This window comes from Heterodontus francisci, chromosome 18, assembly GCF_036365525.1.
Source record: "Heterodontus francisci isolate sHetFra1 chromosome 18, sHetFra1.hap1, whole genome shotgun sequence".
Taxonomy (NCBI): domain Eukaryota; kingdom Metazoa; phylum Chordata; class Chondrichthyes; order Heterodontiformes; family Heterodontidae; genus Heterodontus; species Heterodontus francisci.
The window spans coordinates 5,205,071-5,225,102 of NC_090388.1; the positions used below are offsets into that span (position 1 = coordinate 5,205,071).

The window sequence follows — 20,032 nt, forward strand, 5'->3', positions numbered from 1 at the left end:
CTTGCTAGGCCATTTCAGTGGGCAGTTAAGAGTCAACCACATCTGTGGGTCTGGAGTCACATGTAGTCCTTCCCTAAAGGACATTAGTGAACGAGATGGATTTTACAACGACGGATGATAAATTCATGGCACCATTACTGAGACTAGCATTCAATTCCAGATTTTTTTATTAATTAATTGAATTTAAATTCCACCAACTGCCTTGGTGGGATTTGAACCCATGTTGCCAGGGCATTACCCTGGGCCTCTGGGTTGCTAGTTCAGTGATATTACCACTAAGCCACCATCTCCGCAAATACTAGCACTAATGTTGTGGAGGATGAATTCCTGCAGTGTGTATGAGATGGGTTTCTGGAGTACGTTGAAGAACCAACCAGGGATTGGGCTATTTTAGATTTAGTATTATGTAATGAGAAAAGGCTAATTAATAACCTTGCTGTAAAGGAGCCATTAGGAAATAATGACCACAGTCTGAACAAAGGAAACCATGAAGATATGAGGGGCAAGTTGGTTATGGTGGATTGGGAAAATACATTAAAAAATTTGATGGTAGACAGGTAAGGGCTAGTGTTTAGAGAAGTATTACATGGTTTACAACAAATATTCATCCATCTAAGACACACAAACCCAACAGGAAAGGTGAATCAACCGTGGCTAACAAAAGAAGTTAAAGATTGCATTAGGTCAAAGGAAATGGCTTATAACATCACCAGAAAAAGTGGTAAGCCTAAGGATTGGGAGCAATTTAGAGTCCAACAAAGGAGGACCAAGAAACTGATAAAGAAAGGGAAATGAGATTATGAATGTAAGCTAGCTAGAAACATAAAGGCAGACTGTAAAAGCTTCTTTAGCTGTGTGAAAAGGAAAAGATTAGCAAGGACAAATGTGGGTCCATTGCAGACGGAGACAGGAGAGAATGAGGAAATGGCAGAGAGACTAAACAATTATGCTGTGTCTGTCTTCACAAAGGAAGACACAGAAAATCTCTCAGAAATACTAGGGAACCAAGGGACTTGTAAAAATGAGGAACTGAAATAAACTATCAATAAAGAAATAGTACTCGAAAAATCAAATGGATTGAAAGTTGATAAATCCCCTGGACCAGATGAGCTACATCCTAGAATATTGAAGGAGGTGGCTACAGAGGTAATGGATGCATTGGTGGTTATCTTTCAAAATTCTATAGATTCTGGAAGGGTTCCTGCAGACTGGGAAGTAACAAATGTAACCCCACTGTTTAAGAAGGGAGCAGGAGAGAAAACAGAACTACAGACTTGTTAGTTTGACGTCGGTAGTAGGGAAAATGTTAAAATTAGTTATAAGGGATGAGATAGCTGGACCCTTTGAAAATAATGATATGATTGGGCAGAGTCAACATGGATTTGTGAAAGGGAAATCATGTTTGACAAACTTGTCGTAATATTTTGAGGATGTTACTTGTAGCAGAGATAAAGGAGAACCAGTGGATGTGGTGTATTTGGGTTTTCAGAAGGCTTTTGATAATGTCCCACACGGGAGGTTAGTAAACAAGATTAGAGCACATGGGATTGAGGGTAATATACTGGAATGGATTGAGAATTGGTTAACAGACAGAAAACAGAGAGTAGGAATAAACGGGTAATTCTCAGGATGGCAGGCTGTTACTAGTGGGGTAACACAAGGATCAGTGCTTGGGCCACAGCTGTTTACAATCTATATAAATGATTTGGATATGGGGGCCAAATGCAGTATTTCCAAATTTGCTGACAAACTAGGTGGGAATGTAATAAAAGCAAAATATTGCAGATGCTGGAAATCTGAAATAAAAACAGAAAGTGCTGGAAATACTCAGCAGGTCAGGTAGCATCTGTGTTATTCAGAGTTAATGTTTCAGGCCTGTTACCTTTCATCAGAACTGGCAAAGGTTAGAAAAGTATTAGGTTTTAAGCAAGTGAGGGAGGGGGTGGGTGGAGGTGTGAAAGAGAACCAAAGGAAAGGTATGTAATAGGGCAGAGGGCAGGAGAGATTAAATCACAAAGATGTCCTGGGACAAAGGCAAAGAGCGTGTTGATGCTTGTGCTGAAAGACAAAGCATTAGTCCAGAGAGAGTGTTTAGTGCCAGAGTAATGAGCAGCTCTGTCCAAAAACACAAACATGAAACACCAAGTTTAAGGCAGGCACATGGTTAAAACAAAAATTTTAAAAAGCAAAAAAAAATTTTAAAAGACCAGTCATGGTCTGAAATTGTTGAACTCAATGTTCAGTCCACAAGGCCGTAGAGTATCTAATTGAAAGATCAGGTGCTGCTCCTCGAGCTTGCGTTGATGTTCACTGGAACACTGCAACAGTGTTGAAATGGCAAGCAACCGGAAGCTCGGAGTCCTGCTTGCAGACTGAGCGGAGGTGTTCCGCAAAGCGGTCACCCATTCTGTGTTTGGTCTCCCCAGTGTCGAGGAGACCACATTGTGAGCAGCGAATACAGTATACTACATTGAAGGAAGTACAAGTAAATCGCTGCTTCACCTGGAAGGAGTGTTTGGGGCCTGGGATAGTGAGGAGAGAGGAGGTAAATGGACAGGTATTACACTTCCTGTAATTTCATGGGAAGGTGCCCTGGGAATGGGTTTGAGGTGTCAAGGTGATGGAGTGGACCAGGGTGTCGCAGAGGGAACAGTCCCTTCGGAATGCTGGCAGGGGAAGGGAAGACGTGTTTGGTGGCGGAAATGCCGGAGGCTGGTGGGGTGGAAAGTGAGGACAAGGGGAACCCTGTCGCGGTTCTGGGAGGAAGGGGAAGGGATGAGGGCAGAAGTGCAGGAAATAGGTCGGACATGGTTGAGGGCCCTGCCAATCCTCAGTTGAGGAAAATGGAAGACATATCAGAAGCGCTGTAGGAGAAGGTAGCATCATCAGAGCAGATGCATCTGAGACGGCGAAACTGGGAGAATGGAATGGAGTCCTTACAGGAGGCAGGGTGTGAAGAAGTGTAGTCGAGGTAGCTGTGGGAGTCAGTGGATTTATAATGGATATTAGTGGACAGCCTATTCCCGGAGATGGAGACAGAGAAGTCAAGGAAGGGAAGGGAAGTGTCGGAGATGGACCATGTAAAGGTGACAGAAGGGTGGAAATTAGAAGCAAAGTTGATAAAGTTTTCCAGTTCGGGGCGGGAGCAGGAAACGGCACCGATACAGTCATCAATCTACCGGAAAAAGAGTTGGGGGAGGGGGCCTGAGTAGGACTGGAACAAGGAATGTTTGACATATCCCACAAAAAGACAGGCATAACTTGGACCCATGTGGGTACCCATAGCAACACCTTTTATTTGAGGGAAGTGAATGGAGTTGAAGGTGAAGTTGTTCAATGTGAGAACAACTTATGTGGGAATGTAAGTCGTGAGGAGGATGCAAGGAGGCTTCAAGGAGATTTGGACAGGCTAAGTGAGTGGGCAAGAACATGGCAGATGGAATATAATGTGAATAAGTGTGAAGTGATCCACTTTGTTGGAAAAAACAGAAAGACAGAGTATTTCTTAAATGGTGAGAGGTTGGGAAGTGTTGATGTCCAAAGAGACCTGGGTGTCCTTGTTCATGAGTCACTATATGCAGGTGCAGCAAGCAATTAGGAAGGCAAATGGTATATTGGCCTTTAGTGCAAAGGGTTTTGAGTACAGGAGTAAAGATATCTTGCTGCAATTGGATAAAGCCTTGGTGAAACCACACCTAGAGTATTGTGTACAGTTTTCATCTCCTTACCTAAGGAAGGATATTCTTGCCGTAGAGGGAGTGCAACGGAGGTTCACCAGACTAATCCCTGGGATGACAGGAATGTCTTATGAGGAGATATTGCAGAAACTGGGTCTGTATTCTCTAGAGTTTCAAAGAATGAGAGATGATTTCATTGAAACTTACAAGATTCTTTCAGGGCTCGACAGGGTGATGTGGATCAGATGTTTCCTCTGGCTGGTGAGTCTAGAACCAGGAGACACAGTCTCAGAATAAGGGGCAGGCCATTTAAGACTGAGATGAAGAGGAATTTCTTTACCCAGAGGGTGGTGAATCAGTGGAATTCTCTACCCCAGAGGGCTGTGGAAGCTCAGTCATTGAGTTGGTTCAAGACAGAAATCAATAGATTTCTGGATACTAATGACATCAAAGGATATGGGGATAGTGGGGGAAAATGCCGTACTGGTAGATGGTCAGCCATGATCTGTTTGAATGGCGGAGCAAGCTCGACAGGCCCAATGGCCTACTACTCCTCCTATCTCCTATGAACCTATGACTCCACACCTCATTACAGTCTTGTTCCAAGCACGGACAAAAGAGGTGAATTCCAGAAAGTGACTGCCCTTGGTATCAAAGCAGCATTTGATAGAGTGTGGCACCAAGGAGCCTGAGCAAAATTGAAGTCAATGGGAATCGGGGTGGAGGGGGGGAACCTCTCCACTGGTTGGAGTCATACCTAACACAGAGGACTAATGGTTTTTTCCAGGTTTCAATGCTAGTATCTGAAGTATGAGGTTATATCCACTTTGGATTTTACACTAGGCTGTAGCTATATAGTTTTCATACCGATATATCCTTCGAATTGTCAATATGTCCCCACAACTCTCAAAAGAACTAGAGAGGAAATGAGGAGAAATTTCTTCATGCAGATAATAAAGGGAACAGATAGGGGAGATGAAGAGAAACTAATTCTGCTGGTTGGGGAATCTCGGACTCGGGGGCATAGTCCAAAAATTAGAGCGGACCTTTTCAGGGGAGTAATTAGGGAACACTTCTTCATGCAAAGGATGGTAGAAGTTTGGGCCTCTCAGCATCAATTGCCATTTGTGGATCAATTGTTAATTTTAAATCTGAGATGAATAGATTTTTGTTAACTAAATGAAGCTTTGGAGCTTCATTCATATAGGCTGGTACCAGTCTAAAAGGGTTAAATAATGAGGACAGGTTGCATTGACTAGGCTTATATTCCCTTGAGTGTAGAACATTATGGGATGCTCTTATAGAGGTTCTCAAGATAATTAAAGGATTTGATAGCATAGATACAGTGAAACTATTTATTTCCACTGGTGTGGGAGTCCAGAATAAGGTGGCATAATGTTATCCAGGTTATTACTTGGCACTTGTGTGGTGCCAATGTTACTTTCCACTTAGCAGCCCAAGCCTGGATGTTGTCCAGCTCTTGCTGCTTGATTCAGCTGTTTATATTTTGGTCTAATGGGGGGCTTTAAAGTTGATCTAAGATGTCATTCTTATTGTAAATATTCTCTCAGCAGCAATGTACATGCCAAAATCAGAAAAGTCTATTAAACGTGAAGCTTTTCAGCAAAAGTATTCTTTATTGGTGAGTGTCCTGAACAAGTCTTTGGGGCCAACAGTGATTATAAACTTGAGTATTTTTACAAAGAATACCCTTCAGAAGTTAATCTTGTTATCTTCAATTCCCTGTACCCAACTGAGGGTTCAATCGTCTTGGAACATAAATAGGAGCAGGAGTAGGCCATTCAGCCCTTCGAGTCTGCTCCTCCAACCAGTACAATCCTGGCTGATCAGCTTCAATTCCACCTTCCCGCCTGCTCCCCATTTTACTGGCTTCCCTTCACTGTATCTCTGAGGGTCAGTAGTCTTTGATTACATCATTCCTGCTTCGAAGATGATTGCAAGTTTCGTTGAAGGCTCCACCAGAGAATGTGGGCAATAAATGTTGCCTTGCCTGAGAATTAATTACTTTTATTAAAAAAAACACACAGCGAGGAACCAGTTGCACTGGATCATTGGAACAGGAGGAGGCCATTCAGCCCCTCAAGCATGTTCTGCCATTCAGTGAGGTCATGGCTGATCTGTACCACAATGCCAGTCAATCGTGCAGATGAGACTGATAATTGTTGTAAACGGTTCTCTCTCCTCTGGTACACCCCCCTCTCCTTTAAATCTGCCGTCATAACCCCTCTCCTCAAAAAGTCCATCCTTGAACCTTCCATCCTTGCAAGTTACTGCCCCATCTCCGACCTCCCTTTCCTCTCCAAAGCCCTTGAACTTGCCTCCCAAATACATGCAATCTTTCCCAGAATTCCACATTTGAATCCCTCCAATCAGAATTCCACCCCTACCAAAACTGTGCTTATCGAAGTCCCAAATGACATTCTGTGTGACTGTGACAAAGGCAAAAAGGTTCCCTCCTCATCCTTCTCCACCTGTCTGCAGCCTTTGACATGGTTGCCCACACCATCCTCCTGCAACACCTCTCCACTATCATCTAGCTGGGTAAGACTGCCCTTGCCTGGTTCCATTCCAAGCCATCTAATTGTAGCCAGAGAATCAACTGGAATCATAGAATGATCGCAGAACAGAAGGAGGCCATTTGGCCCATTGTGTCTGTGCCAGCACGCTGTAAACTCAACGCAGCTGACCCCAACACCTCCCCGGCCCTTCCCCGCAGCCCTGCAAGTTTTTTTTCTTCAAATAATTATCTAATTCCCTTTTGAAAGTCACGATTGAATCTGCCTCCATCACACTTTTAGGCAATGCAGTTCAGATCATCAGTGTGGCATTTGACAGCACTCCAGTGTTGTTCAGAAAGAGAAACAGGTGGAGAGAAGGTAGGAAACGCAGCAATCAGTTTGTGCACAGCAAGCTCCCACAAACAGCAATGTGATAATGACCAGATCATCTGTTTTAGTGATGTTGATTGAGGGATAAATATTGGCCAAGACACCGGGGAGAACTCCCCTGCTCTTCTTCGAAATAGTACCATGGGATCCACATGAGGGCAAATGGGGCTTCGGTCTAAGGGCTTAACAACAACTTGTATTTATAGATCAGTTTTAACATAATAAAACGCCCCAAGGCACTTCACAGGGGCGTTCTATAACAGAAGCAGCGATTTACTTGTACTTCTTCCAATTTAGCATACTGTATTCGCTGCTCACAATGCAGTCGCCTCTACATTGGGGAGACCAAATGCAGATTGGGTGACTGCTTTGCGAAACACCTCCAGTCAGTTCGCAAGCATGACCCCGAGCTTCCGGTTACTTGTCATTTTAATTCTCCCCCCTGCTCTCATGCCCACATCTCTGTCCTGGACCTGCTGCAGTGTTCCAGTGAACATCAATGCAAGCTCGAGGAGCAGCACCTGATCTTTCGATTAGGCATTCTGCAGCCTTGCGGACTCAACCTTGAGTTCAATAACTTTAGAGCATGACTGGCCTTTTTAAAAAATTTTTAAATTCTTTTATTTTTTAACCATGTGCCTACCTTAAACTTGCTTTTTTTATATTGTGCTTTAGGACGGAGTTGCTCATTTTTCTGCCATTAACACTCTGTTCTAATGCTTTGTCTTTCACAATCATTACCATTCCCTTTGCCCTATGACAGCTTTGTCATTTAATCTCTCCTGCCCTCTGCCCTATCACACACCTTCCCTTTTGTTTTCTTCCCCACCCCCCACCCCTTTTCACTTGCTTAAAACCTGTTACATTTCTGACCTTTGCCAGTTCTGATGAAAGGTCACAGACCTAAAACGTTAATTCTGCTTCTCTCTTCACAGATGCTGCCAGACCTGCTGAGTATTTCCAGCACTTTCTGTTTTCATTTTAGTCTATAACAGAATTTGACACTGAGCCACATAGAGCTATTAGGACAGGTGACCAAAAGGTTGGTCAAAGAGGTAGGATTTAAGGAGCCATCTTAAAGGAGGAGAGAGAGGGGTAGAGAGGGAGGGAATTCCAGTAATTAGGGCCCAGGCAGCTGAAGGCACAGCCACCAATGGCACAGTGATTAAAATTGGAGATGCTCAAGATGCCAGAATTAGAGGAGTGCAGTGATCTCAGATTTTTTGTGGGGCTGGAGGAGATTACAGAAATAGGGAGGGGCGAGGCCATGGAGGGATGAGAATTTTAAAGTTGAGGTGATGCTTGTTTGGGAACTGATATAGATCAGTAAACACAGAGGTGATGAGCAAATAGGACTTGGTGAGAGTTGGGACACAGGCAGCAGATTTTTTAATGACCTCGAGTTTACGGAGGGTAGAATGTGGGAGACCAGCAGGAATGTGTTGGAATAGTCAAGTCTAGAGGTAACAAAGGTACGAATGAGGATCTCATCAGCAGATGAGCTGAGACAGGGACGGAGTCGGGCGATATTACAGAGGTAGAACTAGGTAGTCTTGGTGATGGCGTAGATATGTAACCGCAAGTTCATCTCGGGGTCTGATATGACTCTGAGGTTGCAAACAGTCTGGTTCAGCCTCACACAGTGGCTGGGGAGAGGGGATGGGGACAGTAGCTAGGGAATAGAGCTTGTAGCAGGGACTGGGGAAAATGGCTTTGGTCTTTCCAATGTTTAGTTGGGGGAAATTCCTGCTCATGTAGTTACTGGATGTCAGATAAGTAGTCTGACAATTCAGAGACAGTGGAGGGGTTGAGAGAGGTGCTGGAGAGCTCCGTGTTGTTTGCGTACATGTGGAAACTGATGCTGTGTTTCCGGATGTTGTCGCCAAGGGGCAACATGTGGATGAGAAATAGGAAGGGCCACGGATAGATCCTTGGGGGTCACTGGAGATAACAATGGAGTACCCAGAAGAGAAGCCATTGCAGAACAAGGAGAAACATTATAAAATAAAGGGTATGATTCTAAAGAAACAGGAACAAAGAGACCTTTGGGTATATGTGTACAAATCGTTGAAGGTTGAGAAAGCGGTTAATAAGACATATGGGATCTTGGACTTTATGAATATGGGCATAGAGTACAAAAGCAGGCAAGTTATGGTGAACCTTTATAAAACACTGGTTTGGCCTCAACTGGAGTATTGTGTCCAACTCTGAGAACCACGCTTTAGGGAGGATGTAAAGGCATTCGAGAGGGTGAAGAAAAAATTTATGCGTGGTTTCAGGGACAAGACACTTCAAGTAGGTGGACAGATTGGAGAAGCTGGGGCTATTCTCCATAGAGGGGTCTGGACAGAGCAGATGGGGAGAAATTGTTCCCATTGGCAGAAGCGTCAAGAACTAGAGGACACCAATAGTGGGTGATTGGCAAAAGAACCAATGGCAACATGAGGATAAACTATATCAAACTATAAAAAATTTCTCTTTTTTTAAAAAAAACATTAAACCATCTGTTCGGGTGGGTGTAAAGGATCCCATGGAACCATTTGAAGAGAAGTAGGGATTTCCCCAGTGTTCAGCCCACCATAGGTCTTTTGCGAGGAGCAGCCTTGATAGAACGGGGTGCGGAGCGGACTTTCAGCTGAGCGGTCAATTTCAGTAAGTTACAAGTTAATCCCTTTTTTGTTTCGGAGGACCGGGGACTGCTGGGTAGGGGAAAACTATTTATTTGGGCAGTTTTAAAATCTTTGTCTTTTGCGAGGAGCAGCCTTGATAGAACGGGGTGCGGAGCGGACTTTCAGCTGAGCGGTCAATTTCAGTAAGTTACAAGTTAATCCCTTTTTTGTTTCGGAGGACCGGGGACTGCTGGGTAGGGGAAAACTATTTATTTGGGCAGTGGCAGTACCCGAGACACTACACGTGTAGTGTCTCCCACCCACCCTCCTCCTCTAACCAAAAAAAAGGACTCAAGTGTGTTGATAAGGTAAGCTTTTTATTTAAAAAGTTCAGTCCGTCGGATTGCTAAGATAACAAGTTTTGACTTTTTTTTTCGTTTGGTTTTTCAGTAGATTTATTGGGAATCTAGAATAGTGGGAATGGAGGTAAAGGCAGTTGTATGTTCCTCCTGCAGAATGTGGGAGGTAGGGGTCGCCAAGAGTGTCCCTGCTGACTGCATCTGCGGGAAGTGCACCCAACTCCAGCTCCTCGCAGACCGCGTTAGGGAACTGGAGCTGGAGCTGGATGAACTTCGGATCATTCAGGAGGCGGAGGGGATTATTGACAGGAGTTATAGGGAGGCAGTCACACCTCAGGTAAAAGAAGTAGGTAGATGGGTTACCGTCAGGGGAAGGAGAGGGAACCAGCAGGCAGAGCAGGGATCCCCTGTGGCCGTTTCCCTCAACAACAGGTATACCGTTTTGGATACTGTTGGGGGAGACGACTTACCAGGGGTAAGCAATGGGGTACAGGTCTCTGGCACAGAGTCTGTCCCTGTTGCTCAGAAGGGAAGGGGGAAGAGGAGCAGAGCATTAGTCATTGGGGACTCCATAGTTAGGGGAACAGATAGGAGGTTCTGTGGGAACGAGAGAGACTCACGGTTGGTGTGTTGCCTCCCAGGTGCCAGGGTACGTGATGTCTCCGATCGTGTTTTTGGGATCCTTAAGGGGGAGGGGGAGCACCCCCAAGTCGTGGTCCACATAGGCACCAACGACATAGGTAGGAAGAGAGATGGGGATTTAAGGCAGAAATTCAGGGAGCTAGGGTGGAAGCTTAGAGCGAGAACAACCAGAGTTGTTATCTCTGGGTTGTTGCCTGTGCCACGTGCTAGCGAAGAGAGGAATAGGGAGAGAGAGGAGTTGAACACGTGGCTGCAGGGATGGTGTAGGAGGGAGGGTTTTGGTTTCCTGGATAATTGGGGCTCTTTCTGGGGTAGGTGGGACCTCTACAAACAGGATGGTCTTCACCTGAACCAGAGGGGTACCAATATCCTGGGGGGGGAGATTTGTTAGTGCTCTTCGGGGGGGTTTAAACTAAATCAGCAGGGGAATGGGAACCTAAATTGTAGTTCCAGTGTACAGGCTGTTGAGAGTAGTGAGGTAGGGGATAAGGTTACAGGGACGCAAGAGGGCACTGGCAAGCAAGAACTTGGTTTAAAGTGTGTCTACTTCAACGCCAGGAGCATCCGGAATAAGGTGGGTGAGCTTGCAGCATGGGTTGGTACCTGGGATCCTGATGTTGTGGCCATTTCAGAGACATGGGTAGAGCAGGGGCAGGAATGGATGTTGCAGGTTCCGGGATTTAGATGTTTCAGAAAGAACAGAGAAGATGGTAAAAGAGGGGGGGGTGTGGCATTGTTAATCAAGGAAAGTATTACAGCGGCAGAAAGGACGTTTGAGGACTCATCTACTGAGGTAGTATGGGCCGAGGTTAGAAACAGGAGAGGAGAGGTCACCCTGTTGGGAGTTTTCTATAGACCTCCAAATAGTTCCAGAGATGTAGAGGAAAGGATAGCGAAGATGATTCTCGACAGGAGCGAGAGTAACAGGGTAGTGGTTATGGGGGACTTTAACTTTCCAAATATTGACTGGAAATACTATAGTTCGAGTACTTTAGATGGGTCTGTTTTTGTCCAGTGTGTGCAGGAGGGTTTTCTGACACAGTATGTGGACAGGCCAACCAGGGGCGATGCCACATTGGATTTGGTACTGGGTAATGAACCCGGCCAGGTGTTCGATTTAGATGTAGGTGAGCACTTTGGCGATAGTGATCACAATTCGGTTAGGTTTACCTTAGCGATGGGCAGGGACAGGTATATACCGCAGGGCAAGAATTATAGCTGGGGGAAAGGAAATTATGACGCGATTAGGCAAGATTTAGGATGTGTAGGATGGGGAAGGAAACTGCAGGGGATGGGCACAAACGAAATGTGGAGCTTATTCAAGGAGCAGCTAATGCGTGTCCTTGATAAGTATGTACCTGTCAGGCAGGGAGGAAGTTGTCGAGCGAGGGAGCCGTGGTTTACTCAAGAAGTTGAAGCGCTTGTCAAGAGGAAGAGGGCGGCTTATGTTAGGATGAGACGTGAAGGCTCAGTTAGGGCGCTTGAGAGTTACAAGCTAGCCAGGAAGGATCTAAAGGGAGGGCTAAGAAGAGCAAGGAGAGGACACGAGAAGTCATTGGCGGATAGGATCAAAGAAAACCCTAAGGCTTTCTATAGGTATATCAGGAATAAACGAATGATAAGAGTTAGAACAGGGCCAATCAAGGATAGTAGTGGAAAGTTGTGTGCGGAATCAGAGGAGATAGGGGAAGCGTTAAATGAATATTTTTCGTCAGTATTTACAGTAGAGAAAGAAAATGTTGTCGAGGAGAATACTGAGATACAGACTACTAGGCTAGATGGGATTGAGGTTCACAAGGAGGAGGTGTTAGCAATTTTGGAAAGAGTGAAAATAGATAAGTCCCCTGGGCCAGATGGGATTTATCCTAGGATTCTCTGGGAAGCCAGGGAGGAGATTGCAGAGCCGTTGTTGTTGATCTTTAAGTCGTCATTGTCGACAGGAGTAGTGCCGGAGGACTGGAGGATAGCAAATGTTGTCCCCTTGTTCAAGAAGGGGAGTAGAGACAGCCCTGGTAATTATAGACCTGTGAGCCTTACTTCGGTTGTGGGTAAAATGTTGGAAAAGGTTATAAGAGACAGGATTTATAATCATCTTGAAAAGAATAAGTTCATTTGCGATAGTCAGCACGGTTTTGTGAAAGGTAGGTCGTGCCTCACAAACCTTATTGAGTTTTTCGAGAAGGTGACCAAACAGGTGGATGAGGGTAAAGCCGTGGATGTGGTGTATATGGATTTCAGTAAGGCGTTTGATAAGGTTCCCCACGGTAGGCTATTGCAGAAAATACGGAAGTATGGGGTTGAAGGTGATTTAGAGCTTTGGATCAGAAATTGGCTAGCTGAAAGAAGACAGAGGGTGGTGGTTGATGGCAAATGTTCATCCTGGAGTTTAGTTACTAGTGGTGTACCGCAAGGTTCTGTTTTGGGGCCACTGCTGTTTGTCATTTTTATAAACGACCTGGATGAGGGTGTAGAAGGGTGGGTTAGTAAATTTGCGGATGACACGAAGGTCGGTGGAGTTGTGGATAGTGTCGAAGGGTGTTGTAGGGTACAGAGGGACATAGATAGGCTGCAGAGCTGGGCTGAGAGATGGCAAATGGAGTTTAATGCGGAGAAGTGTGAGGTGATTCACTTTGGAAGGAGTAACAGGAATGCAGAGTACTGGGCTAATGGGAAGATTCTTGGTAGTGTAGATGAGCAGAGAGATCTTGGTATCCAGGTCCATAAATCCCTGAAAGTTGCTACCCAGGTTAATAGGGCTGTTAAGAAGGCATATGGTGTGTTAGCCTTTATTAGTAGGGGGATCGAGTTTCAGAGCCACGGGGTCATGATGCAGCTGTACAAAACTCTGGTGAGGCCGCACCTGGAGTATTGCGTGCAGTTCTGGTCACCGCATTATAGGAAGGATGTGGAAGCTTTGGAAAGGGTGCAGAGGAGATTTACTAGGATGTTGCCTGGTATGGAAGGAAGGTCTTACGAGGAAAGGCTGAGAGACTTGGGGTTGTTTTCGTTAGAGAGAAGGAGGAGGAGAGGTGACTTAATAGAGACATACAAGATAATCAGAGGGTTAGATAGGATGGATAGTGAGAGTCTTTTTCCTCGGATGAGGATGGCAAACACGAGGGGACATAGCTTTAAGTTGAGGGGTGAAAGATATAGGACAGATGTCAGAGGTAGTTTCTTTACGCAGAGAGTAGTAGGGGCGTGGAACGCCCTGCCTGCAACAGTAGTAGACTCGCCAACTTTAAGGGCATTTAAGTGGTCATTGGATAGACATATGGATGAAAATGGAATAGTGTAGGTCAGATGATCGGTGCAACATCGAGGGCCGAAGGGCCTGTACTGCGCTGTAATATTCTAATTCTAATTCTAATAGACAATGTGATTGGCCGCTCATCTCGGTTGCTCCTTGTGGAATCTTGCTGTGTGTATAATTAGCGGCTGAATCTTTCAACACAATGGCAACTGGACTTCCAAGAATGAATTCTCCTGAATGTGAAGCATCTTGGGATCTCCTGTGGATGTGTTAAGGCAGCATATTAATCCAACATCTTCCTATATTTTGTGGCAGCTGCCTTGAATATATTCTTTTTTTGACCTTTTATTTTCTTTCTCTCTCTCTCCCTCTATCTCTCGCTCTCTCTTTGTGTCACTCCCTCCCCTTCTCTCTCTCTCTCTGTAGCCAGTTTAATTTGGCAGCAGTTCACGATGCCTTTCAGTTCAATGTACTGACATCAATCTAACCCCGTCGGTAACCACCATCCAGCCCTGAGGTAATGCTTATCGTTTCTTTTGCAGGATCTGAAAAATGATCAATCATCCTTTGTGGCTCCATGGAGATGTGTGTGGGCGACAAAGACTAGAGTTCATTGTGGGGGTGCTGTTGAATATTTGAAAACTATGGGATTTGCCTAAGTTTTGTGAAATTCTAGTGCGTTTGCACTGATAATTACTGATTATTCCTGCCAGTTCTAAATCTTTGAAAAGGAACTACAGATGGATAGAGTATTTTATTATTTTTATTGACTCTTCCCCTTTTTTGCCAACAGCTGAAACCAATATTTTTATTCAGAGAAATCATCTCAATTCCAAGAAACATGTACATTTATTTTTTCTCCAAGTTTTCCATATATTCCTCCATAATTGTTATAGACAGTGAAACCACTCAAAAATAAGAGACCTTGGAATTTGCATTGTGCCAATTTTGATACATAATTATTCAGCTGGCCTTAGTTGTCTATGTCCATGCATCTGCTTGCCTGCTTGCTTTTCATTCTCCCAGCTGTGTGCAGCTGTGCTTGAACAAGTCCCCTTACACAAGCTTACTTTCATCTACCCGTGGTTTAGTTGGTAGCATTCTCGCCACTGAGCCAGGAGGTTGTGGGTTCAACTCCCACTCCAGAGACTTGAGCACATAATCTAGGCTGACACTCCCACTGCAGTACTGAGGGAGTGCTGCGATGTCAGAGGTACTGTCTTTCGGAGGAGGTGTTGAACCGAGGCCCCATCTGCCCTCTCAGGCAGATGTGTGAAAGATCTCATGGCACTTATTTGAATGAAAGCTGGGAACGTCTTGCTGGTATCCTTGCCAACAGTAATCCCTCAACCGGCATTGCTACAACAGAATATCTAGTTAGTAACTCAGTGTGGGAGCTTGCTGTGTGCAAATTGGCTCTCATGTTTCCTACATTACAGCAGTGACTACAATTAAAAAAAGAGTACTTCATTGACTGTAAAGCGTTTTGGAATGTCCTGATGTTGTGAAAGTCACGATAGAAATATAGGTTCTTTTAACATTATGTGATGTTAGCACACACGTGTACGCACGTACACCCCACCCCCTCTTGGTGACAGCTGACATAAAACAAACAAAGGAGCTACAATTTGTACGGTTAAAACTAATCAAAACTGAGCCTATATTCCTGGAGTTTTGTATCATCTCAGGCATTATTAACTCAGATAACATTGTGAATGGTCATACTGGGCAATTTCAATATTCACCTTTCATATGCATAACTTTAGGATTCTGCTGTTATGGGCATGCACTTCCACCTTTTATTTTAACCCCTCCTCTGCTCCAGATTGTTTTAGCCCTGCATTGTACAGGTTGGGGGTGCCATTCGATTTATCCGAGAGGCTGAGCTCATTGTTGGGACATCACAGAATGGGTGAAACTCAGGCCTGTGCAATATAAGAGAATGAAGGCAGTGTTGATTGAGGGCAAACCTGCCCATCCTTATTCTTACCCTGACCTCACCTAAGCAGACCATGAACATAAGAAATAGGAGCGGGAGTAGGCCATTCGGCCCCTCAAGCCTGCCCCACCTCTCAGTAAGTTCATGGCTGATCTTCTGTCTCAACTCTACTTTCCTGCGGGTTTGCCACATCCCTTGATTCCCTCACTGCCCAAAAATCTATCGATCTCACCTGTGAATATACTCGACAGCTGGGCATCCACAGCTCTCTGGGGTAGAGAATTCCAACCATTCACAACCCTGAGTGAAAAAATGTCTCCTCATTTCAGTCCAAAATGGCCGACCCCCTTATCCTGAGACTCTGCTCCCTAGTTTTAGACTCTCCATGCCTATTGCCCCTACCCAAGCCAATTATTTATTTTACAGAACTTAATTAACTACTGATTAGCAGGGGGTTTTTTTCTACACATCTGCCTGGTTATTATATCATGTGGTGAAATATTTCTCTGACCTCTGGGAACTTACAAGAATTGGGCCATTTGACCCTTCAACTGCGCTCCGCCATTTTGTTAGATCTTAATCTTTTTAATCTTAAATACCTGTCTTTAATTCCAATTACCTGGCTTTCTACATATCCTGGAATATCCTTCCTTTCTAGATAACCGTCAAGCTTCCTGTGGCCTCTGAGCAGTCCATTTAACACTGGTCAGCCCTTTGTTGGAGGGTTGACCAGAATGTTGAATTCCCTAAAAGGACGGGTCTTTAGAGCTCCCTCCCTCAGCACCTCTGCCTTAACCCCTCCATCCTCAAAAACCTCCTCTTCGACCATGCTTTTACCTACTTTTCACCACTTCCACCTACCAATACTGGTATGGTATCAATCCACTCTGCACTGCTTTGTAGCATGCCCTCGTGTTGCGTTATACCTTTATAAGCTTTTCAGAAATGTGGACTCCTCATTAACGAAGACATATTTCCTTGAGTGGTCTTTAACCAATTCCACCGAAAACAGAGTAACTGCTCATTCATCCCATTATTGTTTGTGGGATTTTGCTGCATACAAAATGCTGAGTGACTTTGTATTAACTGCATTCCGAGGGAAGAGGTATGAGTTTATAACACAAATCTTTGTACATGGCTTCTAAAATGAATTGACAAACTATTATTTATAAATATGTTTATTGTAATTAAAAATGTTTTGAAATATATTGCAGAATCTGGGACCTTGATGGAAACCAAAAGGCATCATTTCTCCTTCACTCTCCAGGAATGAGCTTGTGCTGGCACCCTGAGGAGATATACAAGGTTAGCTTGCAATGTTTTTTCTAAGTCTTATTTCTCCTTGTGGCTGTGGCCTTGAGATATAAAGTGAAAGCAATGAAACAGAAATAGGGAACAATGGAGCATTGATACATAACTCATTGGAACATCGATATAAGGTGTTGCAGTGTCAATGGCCAACACATTGGAACTCCAGTACATGAGAACATAAGAAATAGCTGAAGTGGGTATTTGGCCTTTCAAGCCTTCTCTGCCATTCACTAAGAACACGGCTGAAATTCTACCTCAACTCCACCTTCCCGCACAATCCCCATATCCCTTAATTCCCTAAGTATCCAAAAATCTATCAACCTCTGTCTCGAATATACTCAATGACTGAGCACCCACTGAGCTTTCTGGGGTAGAGGATTCCAAAGATTCACAACAATTTGATTGGAGAAATTTCTGCTCATCTCAGCCCTAAATGGCCAATGCCTTATTCTAAGATTGTGAAACCGTGTTCTAGATTCCCCAGCAAGGTGAAACGATCTCTCACTGTCAAGCCTCTTAAGAATTTTATGTATTTCTATTAGATTACTACTCATTCTTCTAAACCCCAGGAAATGTAGTCATAGAATTATTTACGGCATAGAACGAGTCCATGCTGGCTCTCCCTGAAGCTATCCAATCAGTCCCACTCTCCCTGAAGCTATCCAATCAGTCCCACTCTCCCTGAAGCTATCCAATCAGTCCCACTCTCCCTGAAGCTATCCAATCAGTCCCACTCTCCCTGAAGCTATCCAATCAGTCCCACTCGATCCCCGTAATCCTGCACGTTTATTTCCTTCAAGTGACCATCCAATTTCCTTTTGAAGTCATTAATTGTCTCCACTTCCAACACCCTCATGGGCAGCGAATTCCAGGTCATTACCACTCGCTGTGTAAAAAGTTCTTCCTCACATTCCCCCAGCATCTCTTGCCCAGAACCTTCACTCTGGTTCCCTAGTCCTTGTACCATCAGTTAAAGGAACAATTTTTCTTTGCCTAACTTATCTAAGCCTGTCATAATCTTGTACACCTCTATCAAATCTCCCCTCAATCTCCTTTGCTCCAGGGAGAACAACCCCAGTGTTTCCAATCTAACCTTGTAACTAAAATCCTCCATCCCTGGAACCATTCTGATAAATCTCCTCTGCAGCTTCTCAAGGCCTCGTCTTCTCGATCTCTCCCCCTAGGGCAATCTCCTCATCCCAGGACCCAGTCTGGTGAACCTTTGTTGCACTCGCTCTTGGGCAAGTTACTCCTTAGGTAAAGAGACCAAACCTGCACACAGCACTCCAGCTGTGGCCTCACTAACACCCTGTATAATTGTAGTTAGACTTCTTTACTCTTATACAGCACAGAAGGAGGCCATTCAGCCCATCAAGTCAATGAAGACACGCTTCCAATGTTGCTTTAGTTTGGTGATGTGAAGGTGAACATCTGCTTTTGTCTTTGTAGCTGATGGTGGCGGAGAAGAATGGAATCATTCGGTTTTACGACCTGGTCACTCTGCAGGCCATCCTCTCCCTGGACTGCGGGCAGATGCCACTGCTGTCGGCAGACTGGTGTCTGGGCAACACAATCAAAGTCGGTGCAGTCGCAGGGAACGACTGGCTGATCTGGGACATCACACGTTCCAGGTACCTTGATCGAGGTTTTGGGAAGGCTGAGAGAGGAGCAGTGGAAATTGATTGAAGAGCCCTAAGATGCCAAAAATTGAAACTTTCACTGACCAGTTGATGTTGTGCATTTAGCATAAGAAAGAGAATTGTGAATATTGAGGGTGTTTAACTGTCTGGTTGGGACTGGTTATAGGGTCATGTGCATATATGTATGTTTCTGTGTATGTGAATGAGGCCATTCAGCCCATCGTACATACATACGAACATACGAATTAGGAGCAGAAGGAGGCCATTCAGTCCATCATGTCTGCACTGGCTCTCTGAAAGAGCAACTCCCTCAGTCCTATTTCCCTGCCTTCTCCCCATAACCCTGCACATTCTTCCTTTTCATATAACTGTCTAGTTCTCTTTTGAATGCTTCAATTGAACCTGCCTCCACCATGTTCTCAGGCAGAGCATTCCAGACCTTAACCACTCGCTGCGTTAAAAAGTTTTTCCACATGTCACTTTTGCTTCTCTTACCAAATAGTTTAAATCTGTGCCCTCTCGTTCTCCATCCTTTCACGAGTGGGAACAGTTTCTCTCTATCTACTCTGTCCAGACCCCAAATCACCTCTCAACCTTCTCCTCTCCAAGGAAAACAGTCCCAACTTCTCCAGTCTATCTTCATAACTGAAATTCCTCATCCCTGGAACCATTCTTGTGAATCTTTTCTGTACTCTCTCCAATGCCCTCACGTCTTTCTGAAAGTGCGGCGCCCAGAATTGAATGCAATACTCCAGCTGAGGTCGAACTAGTGTCTGATACAAGTTCAACAGATCTTCCTTGCTCTTGTACTCTATGCCCCTATTAATAAAGCCCAGGATACTGTATGCTTTATTAACCACTCTCTCAACCTGTCCTGCCAATGACTTATGCACATATACACCCAGGTCCCTCTGCTCCTGCACTCCCTTTAGAATTGTATCCTTTATTCGATATTGTCTCTCCGTGTTCTTCCTGCCAAAATGAATCGCTTCACATTTCTCTGCATTGAACTTCATCTGCCACCTGACTGCCCATTCCACCAACTTGTCTATGTCCTTTTGAAGTTCACACTATCATCCTCACAATTCACAATGCTTCCAAGTTTCGTATCCTCTGCAAACTTTGAAATTGTGTACACCAAGGCCTAGGAAAAGCCAGGGTCCCAACACTGATCCCTGGGGAACTCCACTACAAACCTTCCTCCAGCCCAAAAAACATTCATTAACCACAACTCTTTGTTTCCTGTCACTCAGCCAATTTTGTATCCATGTTGCTACCCCGTCCCTTTTATTCCATGAGCTGCAGGTTTTCTCACAAGTCTGTTGTGTGTCACTGTATCAAATGTCTTTTTTAAGTCCATGTACACCACATCAACAGCATTGCCCTCATCAACCCTCTCTGCTACCTCCTCAAAAAACTTCAGTAAGTTAGTTAAACATGATTTTCCCTTAAGAAATCCATGCTGGCTTTCCTTAATGAACGCTCATTTGTCCATGTTGTTGTTGATTTTGTCCCAAATTATTTTTTCTAGAAGTTTTCCCACCACAGAAGTTAAACTGACTGGCCTGTAGTTGCTGGGCTTATCTTTACAACCTTTTTTGAATAAGGGTGTAACATTTGCAATTCTCCAGACCTCTGGCGTCACCCCCGAGTCTAAGGAAGACTGAAAAATTATGGCCAGTGCCTCTGCAAT

At 44.6% G+C, this 20,032-nt stretch overlaps 1 protein-coding gene across 1 annotated transcript in view; it reads left to right on the plus strand.

Annotated features, from left to right (window-relative positions):
* The window catches only part of nup37 (nucleoporin 37), a 45,126-nt gene that overhangs the window by 14,407 nt on the left and 10,687 nt on the right, over positions 1-20,032 (plus strand). Inside the window, exons 5-6 of the mRNA XM_068051130.1 lie at positions 16,603-16,693; positions 18,149-18,330. Of these exons, the coding sequence (XP_067907231.1) occupies positions 16,603-16,693; positions 18,149-18,330 (273 nt within the window). The remainder of the gene's footprint in view (positions 1-16,602; positions 16,694-18,148; positions 18,331-20,032) is intronic.